A 25,965-nucleotide genomic window follows, 5' to 3' on the forward strand; every position below is an offset into this window, starting at 1 on the left:
TGGCAGTTGACATTAGCATTTGTTTGAAAATCAAACAGTTTGGATAAGGATGTCGCCACCCGGTCGGTCGGCCCCTCTCCACAATTTCCACACCATTCCCCTGCTAGGATGGGGGTGCTCCCTCCAAGTAAAAAGCCACCCTTCAGCCCTCATGTGTCACACACATTCCAGCAGCCAAAAGCATCCGTCTAAATGTTTATCATTGTAATATTAAATTTAGCAGACGCCGGAAAATAAAAATGTTGCTTTTGTTTCATTCTACAATTTAATTTAGGCCCAAATTTTTTCCAGAAACCATTACCCCAAGGATATACCTATGTATGTATGAGTATATGTATGATATTTCAATAAATGTCAGCCAGGCTTCCGGCTTCAGGGCCACTTGAGTTTAATTTGATTTCGACAGGTGAGAGAGCCTCTCCTGACAGAGTCCTGGCCTAACCTGGCCTGGCTGTCTCATACACATTTCAAAACTCGCAATTAAATCAGCTTGCGACTTCAAAGGATACACAGAATCATGGCTGCCTAGCCCTTTTACGCATTTCCGGCCTAAGCAAATAAGGCTCGAGCCGAGCTGTGCCAGCCAAATGCCGAGCAAACATTCGGCCCGTCAAATATTTGCATAAATCAAATGGGCAGATTTTCAGGCATTAGAAGTGCATTCGAATCCTCGAACATCCCTTCGTCCCGCAGGAGTTCCACCTGTTGCCTGGCCCATCAGAAAAAGCTCCACACCACACAGGATGTGGAACGCAGCTTTGTGAGCTTTCGAGGATGTGGAAGCCAAAATTGGCGCCTTTTGGTAAGAACTCAGGGCTTGTTAAGACGCTTCCTTCGGGTTTCCTGTCAGTTATCAGCGGGAAGTTAACGAGAGCGGTTCGTGGCTGTACAAAAATGTAATTTATTAAACGGTTGAAGTGGAAATTGAAATTTAAAAATATTCAAAGTGAAAAGAAGAAATAGAAAAATATATTATTTTCAAAAATTTTTGAAGAGTTGTTCAGTTAAAGTTTAGCCTAAAGAAAAAGTTCCAGAGCTCAAAAGGTTTATTAAAAAAAGTGTTTAGTGCCTGTTTTCCTGTATCTCCTACAGTGTCGCTATAACAAATAATCCTGCATAAAAAAATACGATTATAAATGTGAACACAATAAAGTTTTGTGTCAATAACCAAGGCAACTTGGCCAAAAGGACCAAGCAGCATATATGCTGGCGAAAAACAACTCGGAACATTATCATTTGGAAGCTTAGAAGGCGTTAAACGCATTTAAGCCGGGTCAAGTAAGTGGCTGAGAGGACAAAGGACCTCGTTTGGCCTGCGGTCAGTTGAAAAGTCCCGTTGGAGAAACGCAATCACTAAGAAATCCCAAGGATATCAACCAACAGGGAGTGGAGAAAGAAATCCATTTAAACGATACGGGCTTAGTTAGTGGAAAAGGTATGCATTTCGAGACCGAAAAAGGGAGGGGCAGGCCAACAAATTGTGGTTAATTAAAATGCCAGGACTAACACAGATACACACGCACGCAAACACACACACACTCATATATAGAGGGCGAACAATGCAATCTGTTACAAAAAGCGAGAGTTTTGCGGCTAAAAGAGTTGAGAAGATGTGGTGGTTCGGCATTGTTTTCCTGGGTGTTTGCAATATCGATTGGAAAAATTCCAAAACAGGTATTCCATCAGGCCATAGGGCCATCGTACAACCCATTCGATCCACTTAAGCCCCCAATACAATACAATCCGATAAACCGGAAGGACTTGTTGCCCCGGAGTTTATGGACTTCCGTCGACGAGCTGCGTAAATCTCTGGCATTTCGGCAACTTGTAATGCATTAAACCAAATTTTTATTGAGCCAATAAATAACAGATTTGGCGCACAGGTTGGTGGCCCCCTTGTTTGCCTTTTGTGGGTGATTTTTATGGATTTATGTATGTGTGCTAGCTTTTATCTCGGCCAGTTGAGATCCCTCACGTAGAGCTAAGGATACAATAATTCGTGAGATACAACTGCAGTCGAAGGGGGGGCGGGCAGCTTTTCTTCTTGCACGTGCCACTCACAATGAGCGGAAAGCCGTTAAAGGCCACACAATAAAACTCAACACTTGTTGGCAATCGAGTGTCCTGCCTTCCCCATACTCAGAATGCTTATGTGCTGACTTAGACATCGGAAGTGGCCATCGGATCGGAGTCAGCCGGAAGCGGAAATGGCAAAGTCAGTCCGTGCCTGAAAATTATGACGTTTGCTGGTCTAGACTTCCACAGGAATACAAAATAAAAGCAAATTCCCAAGCCTACAATCAAAGACCCGCTGTAGCTAATAAAATGTTTTCCCGGTTTCTTTGTTCTTCCGCACCAGGACGAACAGGATAAACATATTATGTGTATGCAGTGCAAGTTGTTTCGCACTCTCGGATCCAATACAATGTTTCCTCGCTTAAATGAGCAATTTAATTACGAAACTTTGTTCGCTCGGCTCTCAAGGCTGCTTTCAGTCATGTTGCGAGTACGTTATGTTTCTGGTCTCTGGTGTGGCATGTTTATAAATTTTTAAATGCCCCTGTTTTTAGTCTTTTACTGCCAGTGCTTATGCATATAAAATTTAATGACATACTTTAATGAGGACCGAAAATATCCATATCCCTGTACTCGTCCGATGTACTTCTTAAAAGCAAAAGGAAAGGGCGCCTAATGGCTTGAAAAGAAAAATCGGGTACCAAGTGCTAACTATTCGTACTGTTATTATATTTTGCAATCCTCTAAAGAAATCCCCCACAAACATTTATAAGCATTATAGAAACCGGAAATTGCAAAAGCTCTCACATAAGCAAAAAAAAGAAAGTACAGGGCCCGCAAGGATAGCCCGGACGGTTCCTATTCCAATTCGTATTTTTTTGCACATTTCTGTCGCCTTTGGCAAATCCATTGTGTGCAATCGTTCGAGATTAGATACAATCTCCTATAATAGCATGTGAAAGGGAGCTGGGAACAGGGCCTGGGATGGAATACAGTGCGAATGGGATGAGTGCATTTGATTTGTCCAACGCCAGACCGCTGCTTTGAGTCCCGACTGTCTAGGCCTATTTCTTTTGCTGGCTGTGATATTTGCCGTAATGGGCCTTTTTATGCCAAACAACCAGACCGGCTAGGACCGGCCCAGACGGCCTCCTGCCTGGCCAATCGTGGAATATGTTTTGCCAGCTTTTTTCTCTTTATTTTATTTTTGACACATTCATCAAGTTGACTGGCCATAAATGAGATTTGGTCAGAACGGCCGGAGCGAGCTGTCGGAATGAATTTGCATTTAGCCACCAATCTGAGATGTGTCCGTTCTTGGCTTACTGGCTGTCTGCTGCCTGTTGGCTGCCTGCGGTTTTAAATTGAAATCAAATATGCAATTAGCAGTTATGACCATAATTTAGGCTCCTCAACTGACTTGCTAATTTTCGGCCGACATTATTTATGAGGTAATTAGAGACGGGTTCGACTTTTGTTTCACTTTTTTCCCTTTTTGCGCCGATACGTTTTCAACATTTTTAACTTAAATTGGGGTTTCTCGTGCCATCCAAAGGCGTTCGGGCAGGCAACAGGGCGTATGTGTAATAAGTTACGTTGGCAAACTCCGGCCGAAAGGACGTGAAGGCATGTGCGGCAGAGTAATAAGCAAGTTGCCTTTTGTTTTATGAACATGCATTCTTCTAATTTACGATTCAGCCACCATAACAACAGAAAACACAGAAAGGAGCAACAATAAGCAGGCACAGTGGGTGGCAGGAGTAAAGCTCCAGGGACTCCCAGAGGCGGGATTTTCAATTTGCCGCTGGGCTTAATATTTCAGGAATTGTGGTCTTGTCTGTGGAATATTTGTTCCAATTAGAAATTCGCTAGAGGTGGCCTGGCTAAGAAAATATGAGATTTCTTAGGTACTAATTGACTTGAGATGCATTGGTATAAGGACCTTAACCTCAACCACTTCCGCCTTGTTTTTAAAGCTGACTTTCACCACACACTGTGGGTGAAGCCGAGAACCATCTACATATTTATTATCGCGTGGTGTGTGTACTTTTGCCACCCACGTCCCCTTTTATGTCTTGCATTAATGTAACGATGCATCATTTATGCCATTTATTATCAGAGTATAAATGCGAGATTCCTGCTCAGAAGAGCCCCCATCCAAAAAGCAGAAACCAGAAACCAGAACAAAACCAAGAAAACCACATTCTCTGGCAGGAAGTTAGCGCTTCTAATTTCTATCACCATCAACCTTGACTTGCTTTTTATGGCAGCATATCAGCACCGAAAATAAGGAGCAAAGGGTCGCCATCATCCCCTCTGATCTGCTGACTCTTTGATGGCAAAACTAATGAATTTTTATGGCACTGGGCCTCTGCATTTATTTATTTATTTATCTATCCAGCCTGTGTGTGTTTTCTATGGAAATAGCGTCAACTTAAAGCTCACTCCTCGCCCTGAATTTATGGCCACGACGATGTGGGGCGTGGCCCGGACTGCGGAGCCGGTGAAACATGTCCAATGCAATTAACACACACAGGCCAAAAGCCGCAGGCTTTGGTGAATGGGCCGGGGCGTGGCAGGAGGCAAGAGAAGGGTTGCCAATTGAACTTTGCCCGTCAGCTTTGTTCGTGCCAACCACCGGGGAATCCCCTAACAATCGAGGGAATTTTAACTTTTCCATAGAAAAGAAAGAACAATTTAGGGGAGGAAATGGAATACTGAAAGTTAGAAACTGTTGCTCTGGCTGAACATTAAAACAGAAAATTGATACAACAAGAAAGTTACAAACATTAATTTGCATTTCCCAATAAATTACAACTTCTAATAAATTTCTCTAGATGCTGAACAACATCATGGTACAGAATGAGTGACCACGACCACATCGATTCGGTTAATGGCAGCGGGAGTGGGGTGGATCCCCTCCTGGCACTTCACAACCTGGAGGGCATCAGTGACAGCGTGGAGCTGCAGTGCCTGGTGCAGGAGCACATCGAGGCCTCCACCTACGGCAACAATAGCGACCACTGTCTCACCCAGTTTGACTCCATCCTATGCTGGCCGAGGACGGCCCGTGGAACTCTAGCCGTACTCCAGTGCATGGACGAGCTGCAGGGGATTCATTATGACAGCACCAGTGAGTAGAGCCACTATAAACCTCAACCAGCCATTAGGAGATCTTTTGACCCAGTTTATAAAGTTTAAAAGAGAACATTTTGCGGCTGAAGCGGGGAGTTTTTTTTTTTACCTTTAATAGCAGAGCTTTGAAAGTTGTAATACAACCCATATTATTATTCATTCCCCTCGGCAACGTTTAGAAAACGCCACTCGATTCTGCCACGCCAACGGGACATGGGAGAAGTACACCAACTACGATGCCTGCGCCCACCTACCGGAGCCGGCGACAGTGGACGAGTTCGAGGTCATCGTGGAGCTGCCCACCATTATCTACTATATCGGGTATGCCATCAGCCTGGTGTCTCTTACGCTGGCGCTGATTGTTTTCGCCTACTTCAAGTAAGTTGACCTCTGGCCTCTGTACTCTGACCAGCCTGGCATTTATGTATTTTTACCCCAAACCACCTCCTTCTCCGCCTCCCTGCGTGTTCTATATTTTATTCCGTCCCACAGGGAGTTACGTTGCCTTCGCAACACCATTCACGCCAATTTGTTCTTCACGTACATCATGTCGGCCTTGTTCTGGATACTCTTGTTATCTGTTCAGGTGGGTGTCTCTCCGATGTCCTGCGTAGTCCCTTAATTATAATCAATATGTGGGGATAAATATTTTAAATACCTTTCGCAGATCTCCATCCGAAGTGGACTGGGCACTTGTATCGCCCTGGTCACGCTTTTTCACTTCTTCACGCTGACGAACTTCTTTTGGATGTTGGTCGAGGGCTTGTACCTATACATGCTGGTGGTCAAGACCTTCTCGGGGGATAATCTGCGATTCAATATATATGCCTCCATAGGCTGGGGTAAGTTTACTCATCCCTCCCACCCTTATGGCCAAGCCAATTAAGTCTCTCCCGGCCCAACAGGTGGTCCGGCCTTTTTCGTTGTCACCTGGGCGGTGGCCAAGAGTCTCACGGTTACCTACAGTAGCACCAAAAACGTGAGTTTACCTTTGGGATTTGACCACTCCCTCCCTAAACTGAGCTCCCCTTTTGATAGTATGACATCAGCTGCCCCTGGATGGAGGAGACCCATGTGGATTGGATATTCCAAGGTCCTGTCTGTGCGGTGCTAATCATTAATCTCACCTTCCTGCTGCGAATCATGTGGGTGAGTACATGAAAAGAAATGAAAACAGAGCCAATAAACGGATAGACAGCTTCTGGTTCCTATTTTTCCAAGTGTGGCAAGTTCGGGGGGTAATCATCTGCAATCATCTTACAGGTTCTCATTACCAAACTGCGCTCGGCCAACACAGTAGAGACCCGCCAGTACAGGAAGGCGGCCAAGGCTCTACTGGTGCTCATCCCCCTGTTCGGCATCACCTACCTGGTGGTCCTGGCAGGACCTTCCGAGTCTGGTCTAATGGGTCACATGTTTGCCGTTCTGCGGGCCGTTCTCCTCAGCACACAGGTGGGTCTCGTCCTTCCTTTTAATCACCCCCTCTGACTAGGAATGTGTGCACTTTCCCAGGGCTTCTCGGTGTCGCTGTTTTACTGTTTCCTCAACTCGGAGGTGCGGAATGCTCTAAGACACCACCTCTCCACGTGGCGGGACACGCGAAACATCCAGCTGAACCAAAACCGACGGTGGGTGTGCGGCAGAAGCTTTATTTTTAAGATACTAAAATAAAATATTAACTTTTAGTTACACCACGAAAAGTTTCAACAAGGGCGGTGGCTCCCCTCGTGCCGAAAGCATGCGGTAAGTTTCCTTCCAAAAAAGGATAATCACAGTGGGCAGAAGTGTCGGGATTAGTTGACCGGCGTTTACTTTTCAGGCCACTAACCAGTTACTACGGACGCGGCAAGCGGGAGTCGTGCGTAAGCTCGGCAACCACCACAACGCTGGTGGGTCAGCACGCCCCGCTCACCCTGCACCGCGGCTCCACCAACGCACTGCACACAATGCCCCACACTCTGGCGGGGAACGCCATGGGCTCCGGCAGCACTCTGAGCGTCATGCCGCGGGCCATCAGCCCTCTGATGAGGGTAAGTTTGAGGACATAACTCCTTATCTACTATTATGATTATAAAAATTCCAGCAAGGACTGGAGGAGAACTCGGTGTAAACGATTTTAGCCAGGCAACTGCATCTTAAGAGACTGAACTTTCATTGAATTCCATTTCCAAGTCGGAGATCTGCGAGTGCGCTTAGTTTAGTTAGTAGGAGACCTAAGTGAGAAGGACGAAGGACGATGAAAGGACGCAACCAAGTACCAAGCAGAGCAACCACAAACCAAAAACCAACCTAAGCTAAGTCAATCGTTTTAAACTGTTAAATGTCGTCTATTGTGAAAAGCTGAGAGCCCTTCCCCTAACAAATAATATAAAATAAGATCCTTTACGCTAAATGTATATCTCAGAATGTAACTCAATGTGCAAATGAAATCAACAAAATCTCTGTATGGATAGCAAATCTGAGCATCTAAATAAATGGTCTATTTACTTCGGTGTATTTGATGTGATTTTTATTGATGGCGGGACGTATGATGGCCTGTAACTTGAGTGCTTCGCCTGTTGTGGGGCTTATATGTATTCAATGAGTTTCTGGGAATTCCAAGCACACGTCCAAGCGATAAAGTTGGGCCAGGACTGGCCAGAAAGCTGTTGGGGGATGTGTTATAGCTGCAAAATATGAAAAAAGTTGACACAGCAAACAACTTTAGTTCCTCGTAGCTCGCCTTGCAAAGTATGCAACAGTTTTGTAAAACCAACAACTTCAAAAATCTTGGCACGATAATCTAAGTAGGAAAAGTTCTCTGGGCCAAAAAGTTTGCATCAAAACAAATATTTCACAAAGCCGACAGGATACGAACATATGTGTGCTTTCTGAGAAAAGTTGGAAATTAAGCTAACTCTTCCTGTCGGAGATGCTTTTTAAATTTAAATTTAAAAACCAACTCGCTCTAGCACCTTTTGCGTTTAACGCAATTAAATGTATAATTAATAGACATTTGGACTGATGGTGAAAAATCAGCTCATGGCCCAAACCTAATTACTCACTAATTGGACCTGAGTGAGGCAAACACTGCGCAGTGTAATGAGTTAATTGACCCTGGAAGGACTGCGAAAGGATCTCCACCCAACCACTTACTCAAGCGCCGCCTTAAAGGTCGACTTTGGGTTAACTTAGCATCTAAATAGCCCCGGCACTTAACATTTTCGACAAGAGTCCCATGGAAATATTAAGCTTAAAATGTTGCACATATTTCAGCGTTCTCAGAATGCATAAAAAGAGAGTCCCAAAATGCTCATAAATGTTGCATGAAAAGCGGCCATGCAAGTGCAGATAAAACTACATGGTTATACTACTGCTGGTATTTTTGATACCCTTTAATTATATTAAAGAATTAAAAAAAACATAGTTATATGACTTCTTAAACTAATTGGAAAGTTAAAAACCTATCTTATATTATTTTTAAAAATATCATAAGTTTAAATGGAAGTCCTGTACTCCCCAATGATTACCTATCATAAAAACTCAAAAGCTAGGGGCTCACAAAAGCGGGAGCTACGAAAAAAAGCAAGTTTAGAGGCAAATACAAATGTAAATATTCCACTCCAACTACTTGTTTCGTTTGTGGAGATGCACACAATAAAAATAAAATAGAAATGAATTTTTAATGTGCACGAAATATGCACAGAATGTTTGTCCTTCTCTTCATTTGATATGCGGAGATTTCTTTCTTTCCCAGTTTTCAGTTCTCAGTACTCAGTCCTTGTTTCAGGATTCGTGTTGTTCCTTCTTTTTTTTTCTGAATTATATATTCAACCGCAGGAAGTGGCGATTGTGGTGGCCGTGTTTCCGTTCTTGGCCTAATTGAAATGCCCGATGTGCTGCGATAATAAAAGAAACAAGTTTAAAGGACTTTAACGGGAATACAAACAATGCAAACAAACTCTTAAGGAAAGTTGTGTCTAATGTGTGTGCAATCACACACAACAATTTGTGCGTGGTGATGTGTGGGTGTGGGTGTGAAAAGTCCTTCCCCGTTTATTGCTGAGAACTTTTGAACTTCCGTCAACACATATGCGTCGTGTGCAGCTGTCGCCTTGAAGATCCTTTAGTTGCCAGCAAGCGACAAGGACACTTTGCCAGCACCTGAAGGACCCAGATAAGAGAGAAGAGGGGGTCGTTGTGTACGACGAGGCGCCACAAAAATGCCAACGCAATTGTAGCATTTTAATTAACCAAATTGTGCGCATAAAATGGCAACTTCAGCAACACCATCTCCATTTCTACTTCCACTTTTAACATTTTAGCCATGGCCCAGAAAGTGGCAACGGAACTCAATTAAAAGTCGTTTATACTTTCTACTATACGTGAAATCTTTTCAGCAAAGGGTTCGGCAGCTCTGCTTTAATTAACGCCACGTTTGCCTCAAGTGGCAAGGAATTTGGAGAACGGGGCGCCAAAAACTGAGACATTAGCAACTTGCCACCGAGTCAGCGGCCAAGCCAGAGTCGTAAAAATATTTAAATTTGTGGGCGGAAGCTCAGAAAACAAGATGAATAGAGAGGCTGTGAGGAAGGATTTCTCCAGCCGATTGTCCTTTGGGATGAGAGCTGGCTGTTTGTCTGAAGAAGAATAAAATTAGGTTTTTGGGTTAATTTATTTATGGGAAAAATATTTTGCCATGAAAGTGTACACTGTACACCAAAACATAACTGCCCTCCTTTAAACTCGTAATTACATTACTCCCACCATCGTCTAAAAATACTGTAGTCTCCTAATGAGATGGAATATAGATACTCGGATCTTTGGCAACTGAATTGTTTTGAAAATGGTTCCAGCAATTATTCAGGAATTAATAAAACATTCCTCTAAATACCGCAGTCCCTGGCAAATTTCGCCTTTTAATTAAAAGTGTGTCCGCGAAGGACCAGGCCATTCATGCCGCTTACTGATTTATGTATAGCTGCCTCTGGCTTTTAGCAAATCTCCTCAGTTATGTGTGGATATGTATTATGAATTGGGCCAGAACTTAGCGCCTAGTTGGCGGCGGGAAGCTCTTCGGCTCCCACCCTCCAAAAATCCCATAAAGTGTATTTCATCTGACGTGCCTTACGCTCGACTGGTTCTTGTGGTTACCAAAGAATTTGGCCGCAGGATACTTTGCTCGAATTGGCCACTTTTTCGCATTTTCCTCCTCATCTGCTTAGTGGCCTGCCTGTCTGCTCCTCTGCAGCTCCTTCCCCGAGGGCCGGAGCTAATTAAATATTTGCTCTCGCAGGCTTAAAGAATTCCGCTGTCATTGTTCGTTGGAACTTTGAACTTGTCCTGGCCCCGGAAAAACTGAGGGAAAGTGACAACTTAAAGCTGTCAGGAGTGGAAACTTGTACAATCCAGCCGCGTCTCCCTTTCAGCTCCTATGATGACGGTTTGAAAACAATTTCCGCGGGCTGTCAGTGTAGCGTTTTTTTATGCAAATCGAATAAGGACAGCAGCTGCTGGTAGCCCCTGGTCCTTTCAGTCTCCCCAGTGTGGCGTACATATACTTAAAGCATATATGGATTGCCAAGACATACTAATTAATGAAAAGGATTTTCTTCCACTTAGCAGCGTCGTAAAATCAATCAAAACTGAGTGCAAAGTGTTTGACATCGATGTACGCTTAATTGATTGCTTCAAGAGCAGAAATCAGCACGGGATATCAATCAAAGCCTCCGGCAAAGGACCCCATTTCCCGGGCTTTAAAGCAGATTCATTTTCGTTTTTCCGACCGTTGTTGACCGCAAAAGGTAAAGTGTGAAAATTAACGCGTTAATCGTGGGCTCGTTAAAGAATTAAGCGAAATGATGGAGGTTCATGTTTTCCTTTCTTTATCCTTCCAGCCCCATTCATCAAGGGACCGGAGTGGCATTATCCTGGAGCTCAGTGGTAATACATAAATTTAACACCTCCAGTGGATGAAAGTTTTCAATTTTCCCACACCATTTCGAGTCCCGTGGCATTGGCAATTTATTTCCATATTTGCAGCTGTTCCATTGATATTTGCATCAGCAGAAGCAGCCACAGTGTAGTTCAGGATAAAGGATACACACACGACAAGTCCTTATTCATAATTCTCCAGAGCCAAGGGGTTAAGGGGGTATCGAATTCTGCTCTGTGTGGCAAACTTTATCCAGCTGTCTGTGCAAAATGTAAAACAAATCAATAAACAGGATACCCAGACTCGGGAGTTGGCCCTGTTTTCTGGTTTATTTCGACCCCACTAATTGGCCCATAAATAATGTAAAACGGCAACAAGTCAGTGCTCGGTGTATATAAATATTTCGGTGGGCTTGCCACAACATACTTTCCATTTAAAGAGTAAGCCACACACTTCGACCTTTTCCTGTGAGGCTCTCGAATAGATACGGAGTTGGAAAGGCGAAAGTTTTAGGTTATAATTGGTTTTTTTTGTGGGAAAGTGGTAAACGCCGAACTTCGAGGGGCTGAGACCACAGGACCTCGAGACCTCGAGAGTTTCGCCAACTGAAACATGGACTTTGGCCTGCAGTTCTTGCCCAAAAACTTTTCCTCAGCTGTGGGTTTCAGGATATATATATATATAGATGTAGATGTAGATGTACACCTGCCAGAGAAAGTCTATATCTTTTATATTAGCAGATGGCCTCTCCCCTTCTTTTTCGGTTTTCGGCCCAAACCTAATTTATAAGCATCAGAGAATATAAAATGTGTTGCCTGCCTGCAATTTCCGCTTTCCAATTTGAGACAGAGTTTACCTTTTTTTGTTGTATCCTTGCGGTGGATGGACACCGAAGGACAGAAAGCAAACGGCAAACTTTTCGTTTCTTTTCACAAAAATCAACAAGTGTTGCCGCACACACAAGTTTTCTTTGGCTCTTGACACTCGGTGACAGTTTTCGGGTGGGAGGATTTAGGACCTCCACTCCTCCGCTTCCTTTTCCTGTCATGGACATTACTTTTGACTTTAACTCTGTCCCGGTGACTGATTCCTTTGTCGTCGTTTGGCGGAGGGAATCACAAAGTTTACTTTAATTGAGTTTGCCTAATTCAATGAGGGACTAATGGCGAATAATGCAATTTGAATTCTTCCTTTACAGTCGCCAGTCGCCTCCAATTAACCAATCCTTTTCGGGCTGCTCCAGACATTGAATTGCAATAATTATTTGAGCCAACACAGGTCCTGTGCTGTTGACAATAACAATACTCGAGCCTTTGTTGATATCTCTGGCCCTGAGGGTGGCCATTAGCACAGGTGTGGCCTGTCACTGACAGGTGGAGCTCCTTCGGCCCGAAAAGGTTTTCGGGATTTTGGATTTCTGTCTCTCATTCCTGTCATTGTCCTGACGTTTGAAAGCAGCCGTCCAAGGTGACGTCTGATTAATTATTCTGCTGTCTGGGAAGAGTCCCAGTGACACACTTTAGTATCCAAGCAATTGAGCACATATTTGTGCAGAAATGAAAGTGCATTCGAACGGGGTCCCTCCTACAATTAGAAGCCCTTTCGACGATAAAAATGTACACCCATATGTATCTGAAAGTTCACACATTGAATCGACTTGAGCCCGACACCTCTGGCTGCTTTTCATATTGCAATAAAAAGGTTTCCCTCCACCGCGCCCTTTCCATTCCATTTACATCAGATGGAGCTCGATTCGATTCAAAAATTCTGCCACACAGACGTTTCACATTTCCAATTACATTTTCATGGAAATTTTTATGCTGCTGGGTACTTAAGTCCAATAGTTGGGGTATATTTGGTTGCCAACTCGTATAAGACAATGAAAGTATGTATTAATTTCCAGGAACAATGTTTTTATACGCTTTAATATTCAAACTGGATTTTCAAAGTTCTGAATAAATTACCGGGTCCATTAATAATCAGACAGAACTTCCTGGAACTTTAAGTTTCCAGAACTCATTAGAAAAACATAAACAAACATCAAAAATATTTTTATTTAAATATCAGAATACTTTTAAACTGTTTAAGACAAAAGGCGGTGCATTTTAAATTCCAAGAAAAGTATTATGAAAATGTATAATAATAAATCCAATACAAAGAGGATATCCTGAACTGTTTCGTTCTTTTTTCCTTGAAATCGGAATCACGGCATATGCAAGGAAAATATTTAAATAAAATTTATTGAACATCTAGCAGGTCTTTCTCTCTCTATCTTATCAACTTTGCATTAATTTTTTCTCCGGAAAAAATGCTTTCATCTTCTGTTTTTGATGGGATTATGTGGCTGCTGCGTATCGGACTTCCGGTGTTGTGGCTTCTTCCGGTCACCTGCAGTTGGGAGCTCTACAGCGTCCCCTTGCGTCGCTTTCCCTCCGCCCGGCATCGCTTCGAAAAGCTAGGCATCCGGATGGACAGACTCCGGTTGAAATACTCCCCGGAGCCGTCGGAAGATTACGGCAACACCCGGGCGAAGTGGAATGTGAAGAGCACTACGCTGAGCAACTATCTGGACGCCCAGTACTTTGGACCCATCACCATTGGAACGCCGCCGCAGACATTTCAGGTGATATTCGATACGGGATCCTCGAACCTGTGGGTGCCATCGGCCACCTGCTCCTCTACGATGGTGGCCTGTCGGGTCCACAGTCGCTACTACGCCCAGAGATCCCGGAGCTATCGTCCGATCGGCGATCACTTTTACATCCATTATGGCAGTGGCAGCCTGGCCGGATTCCTCTCAACGGACACCGTCCGGGTGGCTGGGCTGGACATTGAGGATCAGGTATTTGCCGAGGCCACAAATATGCCGGGTCCCATTTTCTTGGCAGCCAAGTTCGACGGAATCTTCGGCCTGGGCTATAAGAGCATCTCCATGCAGCGGATCAAGCCGCCCTTTTATGCCATGATGGACCAAGGACTTATATCGAGGGCCGTGTTCAGTGTCTATCTAAACCGGCATTTGGGCAACCACGAGGAGGGTGGTGTCCTCTTTTTCGGCGGCTCCAATCCGGAGTACTACCGTGGAAACTTCACCTACGTCCCAGTGACTCGTCGCGCCTACTGGCAAGTGAAAATGGACTCGGCCTCCATCCGGAATCTGGAGCTGTGCCAGGGAGGATGCGAAGTTATCATCGACACTGGAACATCCTTTCTGGCTCTGCCCTACGATCAGGCCATCTTGATAAACAAATCCATTGGAGGAAAGCCCTCGGCTTATGGACAGTTTTCGGTGCCCTGCGATCAGGTCTCCGACCTGCCCAGAATTACATTCTCCATGGGAGGCCGGGCCTTCTTTCTGGAGGGCCACGAGTATGTCTTTCGGGACATTTTCAAGGATCAAAAAATCTGCTCATCGGCCTTTGTCGCCGTGGACCTCCCCTCCCCCCAAGGACCTCTCTGGATATTGGGCGATGTCTTCCTGGGCAAATACTATACGGAGTTCGACATGGAAAGGCATCGCATTGGCTTCGCAGATTCCAGAAGCTAAGGAGGAGGAGGAGAATCCCGAGGAATCAAGTCTACTGTTTGATGTTCGTCTTGTTATTTTAGCGACTGGTTGCCATAACACGTGGAGAAAGGCGGCAAACAAAAAGGAAACCCCATTTAAAGATTTCGTTGTTGGTTTAAGGATACCCTTTCATAAATTGGCTTTTATCCGAAATTTTCAGGACATTCTCATTGTTATCTGTTTTAATGCCTGAAAAAATAAATCCTTCCAACACGTGGTCTAACATTCACTTATTTTCTTCAGTTCGGATACATCCTTTATAGGGTATCCTTTATATTTTTGAAGCCAGCTGTTGCTATTTTTGGCTGCATGTACGTAAGGATATTTGGAACAATGTTTGCACCAGGATATGGTTCGGGGCAAAAATGGAGGAAGGCAGAAATCAAAACAGAATTTTATTATTTTATTACCTGCTCCTCCTTTTGGCTGGCTGCCATGCATTAGTCCTGTCCCTCCGCCGGATTCCATCCAGGATACTCTGTGTATGTGTGTGTTTGTGTGTGGGCGGAAGCTAATCAAAAAATCGCTTGCAGCCAGCGCAAGTCGATAGAAGGCAGGCCACAAAGGAAGATGAGTTCCTTGGGCGCACTGAGGATGTAATTGATTCCCTTGAAAAACAATGTCTCCGTTGTCTTTCAGTCCCAATTCCCCGCGCCGCTTCTGGCGGTTTTCTGAGTACTCCCTACCCCCTACTTTAATGCAAATTTTGAGCTTTAAAAAATTAAATAAATAGCTTTAACTTAACGACTGACGCGTTTCGCGTTGTCCTGCGTTGGCGATATCCTTCCGCCTTACTTTCAAGTTTTTTCAGCGACTTTTACGAGCTGTCTCAGAAATTGCATGTACCTTGTAGAGTTTACAACCCGTGGGTAGTTTGGCTTAACGAGGTGAAACATTATTAAGTTTGCAGGATAGCAGAAAACCTAAACTATGAGAAAAAATAGTTGGGGTTTTAATAAAGGCTAAAGTTTACCAAGACACTCTAATTAGTAAAGGGAAAATGTAATAGGTACTCGGCATTAAGGCATGAGGGTGTTTTAGGGTATATACCTTTCGATTCACTATATAGTCTTTATTTATATGTATTTACAAGCAATCTACAATGTATATATTTGTACGCATTCCCATTGCCTTTTTATGTGTACGCATCGTTGGCCTTTGCCGCCTTTGGCTTTTCTTCAGTCCTTCCCAGTCCTTAATTTTTGGAACATTTTTTTTTGGCGACTGTTTCTTTTTATTGTGGCCTGGCACTTTTTACATTGACCTTTCGCCTTCGTTTGCTTTGGCTGGCGGCTTACACGGCCTTTATTGATACTCTCCGGGCGACTTCTTTTTGGCCTTTTTATGGCCTCCATTCACTTTCATTCATGGCCGAGTTTCCATCTTACTTTCCGCAGTTTGCGGTTTTAAAAAACTGTTGACTTTGCTGGGCTTTGAAATATTTCTGTTTTTTCTTTTGGGGAAACCTTATTTTTTTGCTGGCAGCCTAGATAGGTGGGTGTAAGTACAGGGTATCCCCCATACCCATTGTATTTCCAGTGTTTTTCCTTTAATCCTCGAATCCTCGAACCGAACCTTCATAACTTCGTGCTCAACAAAGCAAACCGAATTCCTGGTCAGCATTAGTTGCGTAAATGTCGATAATAAATAGCCATTAGCCAGAGCAATTTTCCCGGTCTTAAGCGGATCCTGGTGGATCCTTAAAGCTGGAATTTCCATTAAACAGAACCGAACAGGGGAATGAACCCACTTGGCAGTGGAAAAGGGTTAAACGCTGGCCTTTTCAGAATGGTTTTAACGGCTGAAACGCTTGTAGCCATTTAAATGCAAAGCCGTTGGCTGACGAGCTCGTTGGCCGACTTCCCTGGCTTACGCTAGGGATATACTATATATAGTCTATATGTATATATATAGGGCCGTTACAGCAGTTGCAGCCGTTACAGCCCGGTTGTGCAATTACAAAAATGGCAACAAAAACTACTGCGGGGCGCCATGCCCTGTCAGGACTGAAGCAGAACCTCCCTCCGCCCGAGAGGAATTGCACCATTTTATTCGCTAAGTGGCATCTGAGCTTTGCACAATCAACTGGGGAGCCAAAAGGACTAACGAGTGAAAGCCAGCCACGACTTCCCCAGGGCATATCCTTTTGACAGATGTCAAAGTTGTTTGCCAACGACAAAAAAGCCGACAAAACAGGTAAAAAGCTGATTAATTTGCTTAAAAATTTGGGGAATCAACAAAAACAAGCGTTACCAATATGGAAATATTTGTAATTTAAAGAGAATTTTAATTTGGCCACTGGGGCGTTCTGGGGCAAAAAACGGCTGCATTGGTTAATAAAAAACGGATACCAGGACTTTTTTGAAGAGCACTTGACATTCATTTATTCATTTCGAGAGGTAATTGTGAGTTGATAAAGCGTGGCATCCACTCCAACGGGATTCCCATGCAGGCATTTTATTCCTGGTTGTCAGGATATCCGCCATCGAGCGATTTCCATGGCAAAGTGGAAGTGTAATTGGCCCAACAACAGGAAGTCTCGGCCGGAGTCGAAGATATTCCTTTAAGTAGTACTCAGTAGTGGCGGGTCGGTATCTTTGCTCATTTGCCCATGATGTCCTGCCGGATAGTCCTGGACCGGGGGCAGGGGAGATGCTTTGATAGCTATCAGTACAAAAGACCGTCCTCCTGCCAGTTACAGAAACTGGTCCGGCAAGGACCGGACCAGCAGAATTAAATCATTCGATAAGATAATGCCGACAATCTCGAGCCAACAGAATCGTCCCCTGCCATTACCATGCAAATTTACATCCTCGATATCCTTGGAGAAGAGGGTGTGGGCATCCTGTTTTTATTAAATTCCTCGTGGCTGGGCAATTTCCCCGGCTAATGACGCTCAAAACCGGGCTAATGAGTCAATAAGGCAATTTGCCAGACAAACCTCAGCACAGGACCTGCACGGCACAGGATCCATGGCCCAAAGTTGTTATGCCACTTAATTACTTTAATATGACGTTTTGTGTGTTGTGTTATGACAGTTGACTAGGGAGATGGGTAGGGGAGGAATGTGGCTAGGACAGGGGGCTCCAAAAGCTCTCCATGTGACCGTTTAAACTATATATCCTGTACGGACAGCCTACTGGGCCTGTCGTTTGTTTTTCCAGGCACTTTGACACTGACCACCGGACATGTGCGTGCCAGGATATGCGGTTTACGGTGCAGGACATGGACACCTGCATTGCCAATGTCAATTACTTGCCTGGCAATAGCAATTAATTTGGGGTGTGTGCTTGCAGGCTGGAAAATGAAAACAAATACCTTTGAAATGGTCGAGGCATGTTCTCCTCTTGATTGAACTCTGTAATGGAGCAAAGAAATAACACCAGATAAATGCAAGCTTAAACTATAGCAATGAAAACTAATTAGTTGGAAAAGTTAGTTGGTAGTTATAAGATTTAAGTGTTATTTGGAAGGTATGTAGATTATAATCAATGGGACTGCTACACTAGTCCAAAACCCCAAACAATCACCTCGTAATAGGTGAAATCATTGATTTATTTCAGGGAACCAATCATAATTTACCTTCTTATCCGATTCACGATTTTTTATCCGCCTATGAATGCGTTGTGAAATATTTAAAATATTCACTAAATAGTCGATAAAAAGATCAGAGCTTTGCCAAATAATAAATATCAAAACCCCAGTCCGAATTTTCTAAATTTTTTAATAGAAAAATGTTCATAACATGGCTAATACTTGGCAGATTTAAAAATGGTTTGCCTTCCCGATCTTGTAACTTCGAGAAGATTCATTTTTAATCAAAACCTGAAAATACAAATTTTAAGCCATTTTTTTCAATTTTTCAAAGGGGTAACATCATAATTTTTGCCAAAATTCGATAAAATTTTTCATCCCCCGATTTAAACGCAGATCGGGGCAGATTGAAGCCCTGATTTATAAAAGGTATTCCCTTTCCCAATCGAATTTTAAATGGCTGAGCTATAGGCTAAAGAGTGTCTGAGAAGTTTGCGTTTTGGACAAATGCCATCAACACATCTTCATAACATGGCCCGCGATACCCATCACCTTGATTAGGTCCGGAGAGCCCTAAAAGTTGATTTTTAGGATGATTCTCTAATAATCTGCATCAAAGCCTTCTCACAAAACTTTAGTTTGTGAAAGTTCTCTTTAAGACTGATCTCTTTATACGATTTTTCTGGCTAAATAAAAAGCAAGACTCACATACTCAAACTCGTATAAATGTACTTACAGATGTTGAGCGACTGGATGGAGGAGAACATAATGGCTGGGATCATTTATCAAATATCCTTTGTGTCTGCCAGGCAAACATTAATCTAAGCGCCATGTAAGTGGTGGGTTAAGCCATCAGTTCGAGGACACTAGCCGAGAGCACTAGTCGCAAACTGTTTGAACAGCCCTCGAAGACATTGAAAATGGTGCTGCCACAATATATTTTGTGTTAAGTAAGATTGCTCTTCGCTATTTTGGCCTCGATGACTCTTTCTCTCCACACGCTCCACACTCTCGAGTTCCAGGCCTGCAAAAAGTTTCGGTTTCGGTTTAGTTTCAAGGACACATACACGCACACCCAAATACCCGCATACCCGCATCCTTTAAGCCACTAATCCCTGGCAGCAGACTTTTTGGAGGACCCGTCATTTTTAACACATTACACATACGCCGTGTGGGCCGCGTCATTTTTGGCCCGGCTGTCGCGACTTAAACGTTCGATTTGGGCGAACAAACGTGACAATGTTAACGCGAAATAGGTCTCAAATAGCACAAATAAAAAAGGATCCAACGATTCTTCAGTCTTTAAGTGAAATTGAATTACCAACAATGGCACAATGAAAGGAAAATCTGCTCCGGCTTAATGGGTAATTAACTTTTGCCAATTATTTGCAGAAACGCTTCTGGAGGCCATATAATGCTTCCATTACAATGTCACTACTTAAGCGAAATCCGCTTTAAAGTGTCATAAAAAAGATGAGCTTGAGGCGCAGAAAAATATTGAAAGCCTTGTCACACCTGTAAGGACTCGCGTCGTCCTTACACGAGCTGTGACTTGCATACTAATTACGGAACGGAGTGGAGGGAGGTGGCTTAAAATGGATTTGGCCCCGAAAAAAGCGCTGAATAATAAACCTAATCAGCCGTCAAGCCGACTCTGAGCCGAGTTAGCTGGCTTATGGCCAAATTTGAATGCGAATGGGAAACTGTTGTCGAGAGCGACGCAATTTGAGTTAAAAACTCGCAGTTGGCAGTTGGCAGCTGCTAATTTAGTACTTAACTCGTGCCAGGGCATTATTTCCGTTTTCCATTCAGACGATTGCTGTGGTAGCTGTCCCCCAACGTAACTACATTTCAAATATTGTTCAGACCAGCATATCAGAAGCACCTTAAACACTGACAGCTTCTAAAATAGTTTCCATTATTCCTCAAATTTTTTGCAGCAACTGGAATCGGAGAGTCCTGTTTGCATTTTGAATTCAACATGTGTGCGGAAAAGTAGTCTTTCAAATCAAAAACTCTTTAAGCCCTGACAGCTTTTTAAATGCCTTTCATATTTCCAACATATTTTTTGCTAAAACAGCACTAGAGCGAAAACCCCTGTTCGGAATTTAACATGAATTCGAGTCCTACCTTCCACAACAACTTTTTTGCTGTCCTTTGAGTGCATGCGTGTCTGCCGCTCTGTTTGTGCAGCTGGCTTTCCCAAAAAAAAGGGAAAGTTCCACCGTACCCTTTTATTTTCTTTTTTTTTCAAAAAGAGCCAGGTCATTTTCAGTTAGCCAACTTCATCCCGCAACCTTTTTTCGGTGGCCCACAGAGATTTATGAAATCGAAAAACTTGCAACACTCGCCGGCCAAGGTAAACGAGTTTTCCGCAAGAGTCATACAACTAATTGAATGGAGGGGATGTGGCCTCGGGGCTTTGATTGGCTTTGGGCCAGCATTTTAGAGAGAACACTCCATGATTTATAGGAGAAGGCTAAAAGCTTGAAGCTTCAAGACCGGCAATGACTGATTCCGAGTCATGCGTCTTAATACCACACTTAACCACAGGCCACTAAACCATGGAAATTCTATTTGAAAGCTGCTCAGCAATTCAAATCAACTGTCAGGCTTAAAGTATGGAGCATAAGGGCTGTCCTGGGGCCTGGGGGCGAAATGAGTGGCCTGCAGTTTGATTTATGCGCCCTGCACTTTTGACAAAGTGTTTGCCATTCGAAGTCCGTCTTTTGTCGCATTGCTGCATCAGTTGCCAAGCCAGGATTCAGTAAACAGAGCTAGGGAAAAACTAGGTTTTAAAGGATAGTGAAGTCCTAGATACACTGGTGAAGTTGGAGAGCTCTATAGCTTCTATAAGCTTTACTCTTTCTATTCCAACCTGACTAAAAAGGCGTATTAGTAATATAATCTCAAGAGTATCTTATTGTTAGTTATGGTTAATACTAATACACCCAGTTAAAGAGTATAAACCAACTTCCGCCCCCTGGCATTGACTTTGTCGATTGCCATTGTCGTGCCAGCAGCTGCTCTACGGGCTTTGGCTCCTGGATACAGAATACTGAGTACGGAAAACCAAATACCGAGTATGGACTGCAAAATACTCGTACTGTGCCCGCATCCCAACCCGTCCAGTGCCAGTTGCTCGTGCATGGATACAAAATGGCTCTGGGAATGGCCAACATCCCTCAGGGGCTCCGAGTTTTTCGCTTGCCTGCTTACATTGAATTATGTTTGTGTACACAATAAATACAAAGGGGGTGTGTGTTCCTTTTCAAACGGCGGAACTTCACCTGAGAAATGCAGCCATTCAGTACACTGGAAATATGGTACATTGTGTTCATATTATCAAGAGATAAGAACTTGGTTTCATAGTTTCCTTCGGCTTTGTGTGGCAGAAGTTTCTCCTGGCTTTGACAAGGAAATTTGTCGGGCAGGCAACAAAAGAAAACTGCCGAGCCGGAGACAGGAGAAACTTATTGGTCACTCCAGTACCCGCAGACTCTTGACAACTTTGAGCCGAGAATATCCTGGCAACAAAGCCAAGACTATAATTAAGTTGTTGAGATGTCTGCCCAACAATCGATGGCCGGAATCCCACCTCTGCTAATAGAATTAATATTTAATCAATAAAATATACGTTTAATTGCATTTCCACGCGTTAATTCTTTAATGCAGGCGATGAACCGCAATGATTAATGAAAAAATCGCTATTTAATTTCGAAAACAATTGCCGGAGTAAGTGTCAGTAATTACTCTTATTAGGGTCATTTCCCCGATAGCGTTAAGAGCGAAAAAAAAACGCTCATTGTCGAGTGGCATTAAAAATGCAATGAAACCCGGCGAGCGAAAGGAAAAAGCGGGTAAAAATAAATCCCTACTGCAGTTGCAGGCGGGGCAGGACATGGAGGGCCTTTCTCTGGGGATTCTATACATTTGCCAGCATGACCCACTTTATAGCCCACTCTGTCTCCGCTCGCTTCGTGCCACGCAATGCCGCAGTCGCCCCTGGCCCTGGAACTTTTAATTTGTGAAATTTGTTGCACATTTTTTGATGATTTTTGTTGGCTGTGTTTTGTGTATAGTTGTTTACCAGTTGCGAGATGAGATCTGCAATTGTCGGGAGAATCATTTTCAGAGAGCCCTCCAGAAACAGGGTTTAATGTCCGGGCCTTGAATTTAAAAGCTATTCCCCTACTTCATTAACTCGAACAGGCAATCAAAATCAAATCAAATCTCCAGCTAGTTTCCACACAAGTGATTAACTTTGATCAGGCCCAGTGAGTCAATTCCACTCGATGATAAACGATAAACGAGTGGCCCTCGAGTTGGCATTGATTTAGCCAAGAATATTGTTGGCCGTCAAAAATGACAAACTGAATTTTCAACGTTGATACGTTGTTTGATGTGCGAAAGTTCCCAGGGGACTCCCACAAACCACATGCATGAAATTTTCGGCCAAAGTGGGGTAGCTGGGTGGCTTTCTCAATTCCCGATTTACAAATCGTGTGCGAAAATTGGGGGAAAAGCGTTCTGTCTTTCAGCCAAATGGACTCGCATGTCTGGCTTCCTGCCTGCCTGCCGTCCTTCGACTCCCTCTGAGCCTTTTCACTTTAAATGATGCGCATTTAGTTCCACATCAACGGCAGCTGACAATGAATCCTCGCCCTGCTTTTAGACAGCTGTAAAATATTTGTGGCAATCACCGGAACCACAATGGAGTTTCGGGTATTTCTTCGCTTTAGAAGTGTGCTTTTTTTTCTTGGGTTTGAGAAGTGTGCGAAGCAAAGTGTCTGCAATTTCCGCCTGGATATTAAAAATGCGGCAGTCAAATTGAAATATTCTTGGGCTTACCTAGGCTCTCGCCACATCCACATGCTACGCCTTAGGCTTAAGCCATAAATCTTGGCCTAAGCTTGAGCCAGAGCCCATTCAACTCACGGACTCATGTGCCAGTTGAGGAAGGACTCCTTTCCCTCTAATGGCCGGACAAATTTATTTATTTAAAATTATCCTCGCACAAAGTCTGCTCTTTGTCATTGCAAAGCCGGGCTGTGGAAATTTATGCAAACTCTGCCTTGATGACAGAAATAGAATGTAAACACTCGAAATTGAATTTTAATAACACCACGCCAGCAAAGGCAAATCAAATGAAATATTTAATGAGACATTAATACGCCGTAAACTCATTTCTAATTACAGTCGCCAAGTGGTCTGCCCTTCGAGTATTTGTAATTCCAGTTCGCCTGTTTTATTTACAAGAAAATATATATTTCAAATAAAAGACAAAGCAGATGGATGAGGTTGGATGCTGGAGCATCCTCTTTCTCTGGCTGTTCATATTTGAATTTATATTAAATTTGATGTGGCCTTCATTTTAAATTCAAATCAATGGAAAAATCAGCTGAGGAAAAGCTAATCAATATATTGCTTTGTGGGGGAAAGGAAGAATGTGAAGTCTTGGAAAAATTCTTGGTCATCTGAGGAGTGGAATGGAATTCATTTTTTTATCTCGCAGGCATCATAAATAGTTTTTCACATTTTTCATTCTTAGTTCTATTGCCTTATTTTCCTTTTCCTTGCTTGCACAGCTGGGCCCATGCGGCGTATACGTAATAAAGGCTTGCCGGGTATTGCAGAAACAACTTCTAATCAAAATGGCAAACTGTGTGCTGTGCAAGCAGGATAGTGGATCGGGATAGTGGATGGAGGATAGACGATGGCGGAGCAACTTTTCCCACATAACCGCAATTAGCAGTTAGCCGGAACAAAGGACTCTACACTCGCCGAAAGGATGTGACAAGACAAGTTAATTGCAACTACAATCAAAGTAAACTTACAGCAGGGATTAGCTAGCAGCAAGGTGGAGTGCCAGTGCTCCTGACAGGCAATTAGAAGTGTCCGAGAGTATAAATACCATAAACAATTTCCAGCGGCAGAACATGGAAAACAACTTGCATGCTAATCCATTACACAATGGCATACAAGTGTCGCCATAGCCGGTGTTTTATCCTCTGAATGGCAAACTAGAAAAGGAATGCAGTAGCTCATGAAATATTTATGACAATGCTTCCGATGGCCCAGCTTTGCTTTGATATGCAAAGGCAGCTCTGGGACCGGGTCTTGGACAGTCCGAAATTTAATTTGTCTTTCGCAACCGACTGGTGGGCGTGTCGGGGCCATAAGCTTATGAATAAAGTGCATTTAATAAACGCACTTGTCCACCTCTGAATTAATTTATTCAGGCTTCAGGCAGTGCTTGATTTAAATATTGAGTTTTAAACGAAAACAGGAAATTCTTCACACTCTGACAACACAGCACTTTTGTTATCGGGAGGATGTGCACACACTTCGACTATTTAAACGCACATAAATTCCCATTATCCTGCGTAAATTGTGGTTATTGTTTGGGCACGTTCCGCATTACACTTACATATATCCTGTTTTTTGTGGCAAAAGTGGGCAATCACAAGGCTGTTCTAGGCCACTCAGTGATCACATTGCTTTAGTGGCAATAAAGTTATTTCACGACATGTGTTGCTTATTTAAACAGGCAAACTTTGGTGACTAAACGAAGTCATAACCAATTCCTCTTGATTACTCAGAGTGACGCCTCCCGAAAATGCAAACTCATGGCAATTATAATGGCCCCAAGTGGCGGGCCAGTTCGGGTCTTTAGACCCTAGCCAAAATATATGCTACACAGAGGAAATTGAGTTACGAACTTGGTCATGTATTTGGAGTTTCGAAAGTTTCGAGCTACTAACTCACTTATATTACGTATACGCTGCGTGAACCGAACGTTTTGATTGAAATATACATTTGCTGTACCATAATTAACCTTATTTTTTGTGGTGTATAAGCTGTGGCTTCCTGCACACCTATCAGCACCCATGCCCGTCGGGTGCTTTGCACATTTCCCAAATTAACCTGTCTGACGTACCCCCACAGACATCCACACCTCCTCGCCGCAAAGGCGTTAGTTTAAGCGGCTTGCGTGTTTGACTGCCACTCTGCATATGTGTGTGTTAACCATTTCTATTGCCAATCCGTTGGGGAGAGCCGGGAGTCGGAAGACCCAGAGTCAGACAAACAGGCGGACACGGTCTGCGAGTGTCACGTTTCGCTATCCGAAATCCAAAAACATCCGTTGTGAGTGGCATACGCAAAATTCAAATACAAAAATAATGCACACACACACACTCTTACTAAAGGACATTACTATATAGTGGGTGTTATATAAACATGTTTAGTCGAATGTGTCGCCGGGCATGGCAATGACTTCATTGGGATGGATTTCGGAGGGTGCCATTGAAATCCGTTTATTTACACACAACAATCAAAGGGACGACGACGACGACGATGGCAATGGCGATGGCGATGGCAGCACTATTGGGTTATTGCTGCTGGTGCTGCTGTTCTCGCTTCCATAAAATTCAATTGGCCACCCAGCCCGCCATATGTCTAATTATGGGGCATTGAAATGGGCCACCGGCAGGGCTTGGTGGCCAGAACGGGTAAAACTCAATTACGCCACGCTCTTGCGGAGCATTAACGTGCAACCGCAGCTTCTGCTGCTTCTGCTGGGCGTTGCACATTGCAGTGGCAGCACGTGTGATTCCTGCCACAGACACTCCCGTTTCACGGCAGCCACTTGATGGCCATTATATGGAGGCAACACCATCTTTCCTCCATGCTCTCAGCCTCGGTCTCTGCGGCTTTTCTTTTAGCTTCTGGCGCTGACTTGGCTACCATTTTGTGGCTTGTACTTGTGGCCCAAACGACATTTGCCAACAGTGCG

General features: G+C 43.7%; 2 protein-coding genes across 2 annotated transcripts; both read left to right on the plus strand.

Annotated features, from left to right (window-relative positions):
* The first annotated feature begins 1,064 nt into the window (after positions 1 to 1,064).
* Dh44-R1 (Diuretic hormone 44 receptor 1) lies at positions 1,065 to 7,647 on the plus strand. Its single transcript, XM_017238516.3, has 12 exons — positions 1,065 to 1,435; positions 4,854 to 5,149; positions 5,331 to 5,529; positions 5,644 to 5,737; positions 5,819 to 5,993; positions 6,057 to 6,130; positions 6,190 to 6,300; positions 6,415 to 6,603; positions 6,664 to 6,779; positions 6,838 to 6,894; positions 6,971 to 7,181; positions 7,235 to 7,647. The coding sequence occupies exons 2-12, from the start codon at positions 4,879 to 4,881 to the stop codon at positions 7,259 to 7,261; spliced, it is 1,524 nt and encodes a 507-aa protein (XP_017094005.2). The 5' UTR covers positions 1,065 to 1,435; positions 4,854 to 4,878; the 3' UTR covers positions 7,262 to 7,647.
* Positions 7,648 to 13,115: 5,468 nt separating this feature from the next.
* On the plus strand, positions 13,116 to 14,858 carry LOC108123422 (lysosomal aspartic protease). Its single transcript, XM_070278987.1, has one exon. The coding sequence runs from the start codon at positions 13,374 to 13,376 to the stop codon at positions 14,610 to 14,612; it is 1,239 nt and encodes a 412-aa protein (XP_070135088.1). The 5' UTR covers positions 13,116 to 13,373; the 3' UTR covers positions 14,613 to 14,858.
* The last annotated feature ends 11,107 nt before the right edge of the window (positions 14,859 to 25,965 follow it).

This window comes from Drosophila bipectinata, chromosome 2R (assembly GCF_030179905.1).
Source record: "Drosophila bipectinata strain 14024-0381.07 chromosome 2R, DbipHiC1v2, whole genome shotgun sequence".
NCBI lineage: Eukaryota > Metazoa > Arthropoda > Insecta > Diptera > Drosophilidae > Drosophila > Drosophila bipectinata.

What these genes read in the sequence shown, in the direction of transcription:
- LOC108123422 (XM_070278987.1), top strand. Translation starts at nt 13,374, where the DNA reads ATGCTTTCATCTTCTGTTTTTGATGGGATTATGTGGCTGCTGCGTATC.
- Dh44-R1 (XM_017238516.3), top strand. Translation starts at nt 4,879, where the DNA reads ATGAGTGACCACGACCACATCGATTCGGTTAATGGCAGCGGGAGTGGG. An exon ending in ATATGCCTCCATAGGCTGGG is followed by an intron (nt 5,994 to 6,056) that starts GTAAGTTTACTC and finishes CCGGCCCAACAG; the next exon opens with GTGGTCCGGCCTTTTTCGTT. An exon ending in TCCTGCTGCGAATCATGTGG is followed by an intron (nt 6,301 to 6,414) that starts GTGAGTACATGA and finishes ATCATCTTACAG; the next exon opens with GTTCTCATTACCAAACTGCG.